The 8,300-nt window shown below is 60.4% G+C and overlaps 1 protein-coding gene across 1 annotated transcript in view; it reads right to left on the bottom strand.

Annotated features, from left to right (window-relative positions):
• Nucleotides 1–2,262, bottom strand: part of LOC101629234 (alpha-1-antitrypsin-like) — a 4,192-nt gene extending 1,930 nt beyond the window's left edge. The window contains 5 exon segments of the mRNA XM_012724384.1: nt 194–303; nt 306–449; nt 1,683–1,907; nt 1,910–2,034; nt 2,120–2,262. Coding sequence (XP_012579838.1) covers nt 194–303; nt 306–449; nt 1,683–1,907; nt 1,910–2,034; nt 2,120–2,262 — 747 coding nt within the window.
• Between the last annotated feature and the right edge of the window lie 6,038 nt (nt 2,263–8,300).

Genomic DNA, 8,300 nt, shown 5'->3' with positions numbered 1-8,300 from the left:
CAGGCGACCAGAGGGGCAGTGTCCTTGCCAGGAGGGGTCCCCAAGGACATGGCTGGTGTACCTGGTGGGACACTGGGCTTTGCCACAACCATAGGGTCACACACAGTGGCCGTGGAGCATGGGCCACCCCACCCCGCCAGGCCTGAGGGGTCGCTTGGGTCAGCCGGGCTGGGAATCACCGTGTGTCAGTGACATTGAGGATGGTGGAGAGGTGACTCTCAGTAAGCTGCTTCTCCAAGTGCTGCATCTTGCCCACGTCCGGCAGGATCAGGAAGGCGATGACCTGGCTCACGTAGTGTTGCAGAGCACCCAGCTGGCCAGCTCCTCCACCCGGTGCAGCGAGAAGTTGCCCAGGCGGTTGATCATGGGCACTTGGATGGTGGTCTCCTCATCCACGTGGAACGCTTCTTCCACCGAGCGCTGAGCTGTGAATGGGTCCTCCCATTGTCCTGGAGAGAGAAAACAGCTCAGCCGGGCCGGAGTGGGCCCCACAGGGTCTGGGTGAGCGTAGCCCCCGGAGCTGCTTCTCCCCGGGTCTCTGCTTTGCTGTGAGGCCGTGAGGCCATCAGAACTCTGAAGGACAATCGGCCCTTGCTTGAGGGTCACCTGACCGCCTGGGTGATCCCGTGTCACAGGGCCGAGGTGGTCCATGCCGGGTGCGCTTGATGTTGACTTGCGGGTGACCTGAGGCTGAGCAACGGAACTTAGCTGGGGTAGTTGGGAGGTCCCCAAGTTGTCTGTGGACTGAGACTTCCCGAGACACCCTGCTCTTGGTATTTGGTGGTTGTTATTGCTCAGGGAACCCCTCTTGTTCCTGACACCCTTTCCTTGACTGTCAGGTGAAATGCAGATGTCCAGGCAACTAACTCCTGTCTACCGGGCTGAAAGAGCACCGTTGGGATAAGTCGGGGACTCAGAGACCCCTGCTCCATGTTCCCATCAGGTAAGAGGAGGCGACTGAGGCCAGAGAGGGGCCACACCACCTCGGAGACCCACTGGGCTAACTCCAGTCTGATGTCCAGTGCAAGGAGGCAGCTGCTCAACGCTACGTCCCTGGTCCCAGGCTGCTGCTGGGAGCTGTGTGAACCATCTCAGCACACCCTTGGGGACCCACTAGCATCAGTCAGGGGCGCAAGACAAGCTGTGAGTCCAGTTCAGCTGCGCACCCACTATGTGCACCTCTGCTGTCTGTTTTCAAAGTACAGAAAGCTGGTCAGAGGGCGTTTCTACAGCCTCGCTACACATGGGAAGCAGAATTCGTGCGCTAAGTGACTTGCTGGTGGTTTTTCTGGGGATGAGTGCTGGAGACAGGATTGAACCCCATTCTTTCTGTCACTCTTGCCACGACACCAGAGTTGTCTGCAGGCCCTTCTTGTAAACCCTCTTTCCTTTATCCACTCTACTAAAAATGGTTTTTCTGACTGTCTGTCTTGAGAGACGTGGCAACCTGCCTTGCACCCTCCTGGGGCTCCCATGCACATGAGGCATCAGAGGCGCTGAAACACCCGCAGAGCAGGTGGTGACTGACCGTTGGCCTTGTTCTCTGCCCCTGTGAGCCCTGGAAAGTGTTTTAGCGCTTGTGTGTGGAAACAGGGTGATCCTGTTGAGATGCTGCCTGGGATGTTGGGGCTGAGCGTTGGAGGCTAGGTGGGGGGTTCCCTCAGGCTGGTGGAGCACCTTACCATTAAAGAAAATGTAATTCACCAGAATAAAAACTGTGTCTTTGTCAAGGTCTTTGATCAAGTCCACAATTTGTCCTTGGGTTCCATTCTCTAAGTAATTGTTGATCTGTTTCTTGGATTCCTCGGGGTTCTGGAAATTGATGGAAAAGGCCTCGGATTGGTGAGGATACCAGTCATCCTTGGACCAGTTCAGCATGTGCCTCACGCTGCTGTCGATGAACATCATGTGCCAGTGGTCAGCTGCAGCTGGCTGTCCGGCTGGTTGAAGGAGTCCAGGTATATCTGTAAGGCTTTGAGAACGTCCACCTTGAAGGTGGAGTTGAGCGTCTCCAGAAACTGGATTGGAGCCGTCCTGGGAAAGCATCCCCAAGGCTATGAAGATGGCCACTGGGGAGAAGAGGATGTTTCCATGGGAACGATGGACAACTTCATTGTACAGGATGAAGGAGAAGTTGTCCAGTTTCTGGGCTATGTTCGAGAAGGGGGGCAGATCCGGGGTCTGAGGGTCCGGTGGGGAGCGGGGCACCAGGCAGCACCGGCCTGCCAGCAGGAGGAGACCCCACGCGCTGGAGGAGGGCATCGTCCTGCAAGACAGAAGGGGCGCCATGCCGAGTCGCGCTGGGCACCAGGCGGAGTGGCGCAGTGGCTGAACGTCCGCGAGGACGCGCCCGCACCGTCCTGCCCCTCCGCGCCCGGTCACAGCACCAGCAACGCCCGATGCGCTGCCCACTCCCTCTCGCCTCTCGCCTCCGGGCACTGTCCACCCAGAGCCGTCCTGGGCTGTCAGCTGACAAGCCCCTGTGCCCAGGCAAGGAGACCAGAGCTCCCGGCGGGGGCCTTTGTCCAAAGCCACGGGGCAAAGGAAGCAGCAGCTGAGTCAGATGTCGGGGACCCCAGACCCCACTCACTCCTGCCCTGACGTGAGGTGCAGGTGCGCAGCCCCTTTGCCAGAAGAGGAAACTGAGGCACAAGGTGTGTGCACCTGGTCACCGGGGAGGGGCAGGTGGGCTCCGGCATGCTGGGATCGGGAGCAGCCCTGGGTGGGCTCACTGGGCCCCATGATTTGACAGAGGATGGGCTGAGCCCCGAGGGGGGGGTCTGTGCAGCGACCCCCACCCAGTGGACAGCTCTGATGGCGGGGCCTCAGGGAGCGGGGTGCCAGGGGCAGGAGGGGAGCGGGTGGAACACCTCTCCACCTCAGCCAGTCCAGGACTGAAGCTGTCTTGCCAGTTGGGGCCCCCATCCGATTGTCGTGTCTCGGGGGCTTCTCTTTAAAGCAGCACAACAAGAAGGGTGGAGAAGTTCTGTCTCGTCACCCATGACTGCTTGACGACAAAGGGCTTTTGCAAACTTCCAGGACCAGAGAAGGGTGAGAGATGACAGAAGGGCCGGGAACCCAGATAAGACGGAGCCGGAGGTGACACAGAGGTGCAGGGTTATCGGGCAGTTAATAAACACACCTCAGCTTCAGACCAGCCTGCAACACCGAGATCAAGGCCAGGGTCCTCAAGGCCAGTCAGGAGGGGTCAGAGCGGAGCGGGGAGACCTTGGACTGTTCTCTGAACATCTGGGAGCATGCCACAGCAGGCAAGGACTGAAAATCCAAGGCGGCATCTGCTTTCCCCAGAGAGGTTAACTGGTGTGGTTGTGGCTGAAGTTTAAGGAGGAGGACGCTGCTTTAACTGGAGTTTAAAAGGACACAGATAAGAATTAGGATCCTGAATGAGAAACAATCAGAGAACAAGGGGGCTGCTGGGGGGACTCACCCTTGCCCTCTGCAGAGGGGTAGGCAGGAGTAGACCAGCTGCTCAGGGCCCTGGCCGATCCCAGGAGCAGGGAGGAGAGAAAGGAAATCAAGGCAGCCCGTCTCCTGACGCCTCTACGCTGCGACTCTGAGGCCCCCCTGGGAGCTAGGAGGGTGCGAAAGTGTCAATCTGCATCCCAGCTGACCATCAGGCAGGACAGGGGCGGTCAGCCGCCGCCTCACTCAACCCTGACCCAGCACACGGGAGACAACCTTCCCTGGGCTTCAATTTCTCCTGGAGGAGGAGGGACCCACAGCGCAGGCCTGGCCTCTATAGTCAGCTCAGGAGGGCTGAGGGGGAACTACTTACTCAGCAGACTCTGTCCTGCCCAGAGGCGCCCGGGCTGATGGACCCGCAGGATAAGCCTCCTCCCTGCAGACTGTGCTACTTATAGGGCTAGGATGTTCCGTCCAGGGGACCAATGACCTCAGTCCCTGCTCAGGTAACCAGCCCTGGAGCCTCAGTGCTCAGCCCGAGGGCCTGATGCCATCTGAGGCCTGGCTGTCCTTCCCTGAGGGGGCCCAGTCTAGGGGAACCAGCAGGTGCAGATGCCATGAAGGAAGGTGGGGCCATGGCTGTGCCAGGCCAGAGGTGCTGAGCACAGCAAATGATGACGACGTGCCAGAGTCTGGCGTACAGCTGAGCCCAGGGTGGCTGCAGTGTTGGCAGGCTGGGTCACGGCTTGTTCCTGCCAACATCAGGAGCAAATCCAGCTGGACGTCCTGAGGGTCCAGATAAGCCAGGAAGCCGGAGAGCCTCCCGGCCCCACCGCCCACTTGTCAGCACATGGCCAGACCCTGGGGGGTCCGACTTGAAGGTGCTGGAAACCCCCAAGGGGTTCACTGGCTCATGGGAACCACAGGGCCCCCGAGGGGGAGCCCAGGCCTGGTGCGGAGGAGGACAGAGTGTCCGCCAGTCAGGCAGGCCCTGGGGGCCTCACGCTGCCCTCTTCAGAGTTTTCGGGGCATTCATGGCCTTTCTGACCTGTGGGCCACCATGAGGGGCACCGGGGGGACACATTATCCCCATGTACCGTGGGAGACGGGGGTGCAGCAGGACAGAAGACCCGCCTGACTCAGCTGCCCTCTGAGGCCCGACTGGCCAAGGGCACAAACTTCCTTCTCACCTGACCAAGGAGAGGGGCCACCTCCCCGTCCCCATGGGACCACTCTCTGCCCCAAGCCTGCGGAGGCCCCACGCGAGTTCAGACTGTTCCAGGCACTTAGCCCTTCCAGGGGGACCCAGCTCAGCTTGGAGACAGGGAGAGGGACACCTCCAGCCACTGCATGACCAGGGCTCCTGGCCTTCACTGGGTCACCGGGGGCCAAAGCGATGACTTTGAGGATGCAGACACGAGATTTTCACGCCAGGGTGTTGTGCTCACAAGACTAGCAAGTCTCACCTGAAGTGGACATTCAGTAGGAAAAAGGGGCCCTTCCCTTTATTGGGTTTGCTATCAGCAATGTCTAGCATGTTCTAAGTATTGTCAGGGAAGCTTCCTCTGTTCTGGAACATCAGGATTGCGACTTCAACATGAAAATGCCGAAAGCAGAGTCAGCAGGTAGAAAGGATTCAGGATGGCCAGTCAGCCTGTGACGTGCGGACATTCATGCCGGCACCTCGGTTCCTACTACCGCAGAAAGGGCTGGTGCAGCTGACCGAGTGGACAGCTTTGCAAGCCTGTTCTCCCAGAGTGTGAAGTGGGCATGAAGTTCCGTGACGGCTGCAGCCCTCACGGGCCTCATGTAGGGAGAGCTTCCTCTGCCGCTCTGTTCACGGGCAGAGGGCAAAGCACATTTGTCGGGACCCCAAGCTGCTGCCAGGGACTCCCCCCAGCTCCTTTACCATGTACCCTAGACCCGAGATGCCCCTTCTCTTTGAGCCTCAGTTTCGTCATCAATAGAATGGGACCATCAGGGCCGGGTGGTTGTGATTCCCGGATGCTATGTCAGGCTGAATGACTCTCACGGGGCTTTCCGAGTCTGGACACTCAGCACCAGCCTGTTCTCTCCCCTGTGCCTGGAGTCCGGGGCCACATCGCTCTCACCTGCGCAGTTTCTTAGGGCTGGACAGTCACAGGCCGTGACCCAGCCTGCTGACACTGCAGCCATCCTTGGCTCAGTTGCACTCCAGACTGTCGCACGTTGTCATCCTTTGCCCCACTCAGGACCTCTGTGAGGGGCATCACAGGAGAGGACCCCTGGCCTGGCACAGCCATGGCCCCGCCTTCCTTCATGGCATCTGCACCTGCTGGTTCCCCTAGACTGGGCACCCTCAGGGAAGGGCAGCCAGGCCTCAGATGGCATCAGGCCCTCAGGCTGAGCACTGAGGCTCCCAGGCTGATGACCTGCCAGGGACTGAGGTCACTGGTCCCCTGGACAGAGCGTCCCAAAACCCTGTAAGTGGTACAGTCTGGAGGGAGGAGGCTTATCCTGCGGGCCCCTCAGCCTGGGCACCTCTGGGCAGGACAGAGTCTGCTGAGCAAGGAGTTTCCCCTCAGCCCTCCTGAGCCAACTGCAGAGGCCGGCCTGCGCTGTGGGTCCCTCCTCTGCCGGGAGAAACCAAGGCCCAGCGACCCATGTGCCTGGTCTCCTGGGTGAAAGTGACATAGCCTGCACCCCCGACCTGCTCCCACGTCATTCGGCGGGAAGTCACGTCATTCACTAGCTCCCCGACTCAGTCGGCCGACTGTACATCTAACCGCAGAGCTGGAGGGGCGGCTCCGAGCTGCTCTCTGCGCCCACCCTGCCCTGTCCGTGCCCACCCTCCCCTGTCCGCACCCGCCCTCCCCTCTCCGTGCCAGGCCTCCCTTCTCCATGCCTGGCCTCCCTCACAGTGTGGCCCTGGTGGTCTTCCCTTTGGCGGACCTCCAGTTCCGTGACTTGTTTCTCACGTGGACCCACCTGCTTACCCGTCCCGCGAATCCCGGGCACCACAGAGACACACCCCACCCGCCAGCACTGCGGAGGAAGCAGGCACCTTCTCCCTTGTGAGGTCACCTGCTTTCTTTCCAGATCTCAGAGAACGGTCCAAGGTGTCCCCCCCGCGCTCTGACCCCTCCTGACTGGCCTTGAGGACCCTGGCCTTGACCTCGGTGTTGCAGGCCTGGTCTGAGGCTGAGGTGTGTTCATTAACTGCCCGATAACCCTGCACCTCTGTGTCACCTCCGGCTCCGTTATCTGGTTTCCCGGCCCTTCTTTCATGTCTCACCCTTCTCTGGTCTGGAGATTTGGCAAAACCCACCTTTCTCTTACCGCAGTGACCTGTTCTCTTAGCACGCCACTGCCAGTGACCACAACTAGATCCGTTTGGCTTCCGTTTCCCAACAGTGCCGTCCACAGAGGAGGCTGACTGATGCCATGGTCAGCTCATCCTGGAGCTCACACACGACAGAACCGATGACAGCCAGCTGACTCGAGTTGCAGGGACACACGTCCCCCCACTCCACTCACCCTCTGCCCTGGCTGAACCTCCTTCCAGGCTCTTGCCTTAGGACCACCCTGCAGTCTTGGGAGGGCAACCCCCAAATCAGCACCCGCTGGTAGAAAGGGCAGGAGCTCATGGGAACCACAGGGCCCCCGAGAGGGAGCCCAGGCGTCAGGGAGTCCTGGTGCGGAGGAGGCCAGAGTGTCCGCCAGTCAGGTAGGCCCTGGAGTTTTCAGGGTATTCACTGCCTTTCTGACCTGTGGGCCACCCTGAGGGGCACGGGGGGACACATTAACCCCATGTGCCGTGGGAGACGGGGGTGCAGTAGGACAGAAGACCCGCCTGACTCGGCTGCCCTCTAGGCCCGCTGCCTGAGGTAACACCCTGCCCCGAGCCAGCAGAGCAACGCTGTTGGGGTTTACTGTTCCAGGCAGTTTCCTCTTCCAGGCAAGACCCAGCTCTGCTCTGTGTCAGGAGTCTCTAGCCGGCCCCTTGGGCTCAGGAGGGACAGCAAAGCGGTGACAGTCATACCTGTTGTTTGCAGGGGAGATCCGCACCTCATGGTCATCACTAGTACAGCCCCGGGCTGGGAGGCTGCGCTCTGCCCTCGCTGGGGCTCCTGGGCCTGACCGGGCCAAGGACGCAGCGGACCTGAGGCCTCCCGGGGTTGCTGTTGGGCTCGACTCAGGAGTGGATGAGACGGCGTGTGCCCCCCTTGCGCCATGGGGCGCCTCTCTGCAGCTGCGCGGAGGCTCTTGGTTCACTGTGAGTCTGACTTGCCTGTATCTGAACATCTGGGCACAGAGGAGAAGGTACTCAGGTCCCACCCAGAAGGCAAGTCTGTGCTGGGGGCAGGGAAAGAAGGCAATCTGTGGGGTGGTGGGCTTCTGCGGAGCCCCCCAGAGTCCTCAGCAGCGACCCCAAACTAGGCAGCGGGAGAGCTGGCCAGGCACTGCCCCGCGAACCCTGCGTTGGGTCTTCCCACACGCGGACAAGCAGAGCTGGAGGCCCACTCTGAATGAGGCTGAGCCAGCTTGGTTGAACGTTCCTGGAGGGAGTCTGCCCCCGCCATCCCCAGCCTGCCCCAGCCTCCCCCTGCTCCAGCCCACAGGCCAGGCCAGGAGGAGACAGGTGCTGCCAGTCAGTGCAACCCCCAGGGCGCTGGGGGTGTCGCTCACCTCTCTCTGCCTCTTCCCAACTCTAAAAGGTAGACAAGAACATGCATTTTGCAAGAATTTCCATGAAGATGCTGAGAAAAGCTCATTTCTTTAAGGGCCCTTGTCTTGGTCTAGAAAACCCAGCACGTCCCTGTGCTGGGGTGCTGGGCCTCAGGGCCACCAGCCTCCAGTCTCCCAGTGATGGGGTGTCAGGCTTCCCTCAGGGGCAG

This window comes from Condylura cristata, unplaced genomic scaffold (assembly GCF_000260355.1).
Source record: "Condylura cristata isolate star-nosed mole 26May11 unplaced genomic scaffold, ConCri1.0 scaffold00013, whole genome shotgun sequence".
Taxonomy (NCBI): domain Eukaryota; kingdom Metazoa; phylum Chordata; class Mammalia; order Eulipotyphla; family Talpidae; genus Condylura; species Condylura cristata.
Note: the sequence above shows the minus strand (reverse complement) of the source record. Positions and strands in the feature narration are given on the sequence as shown.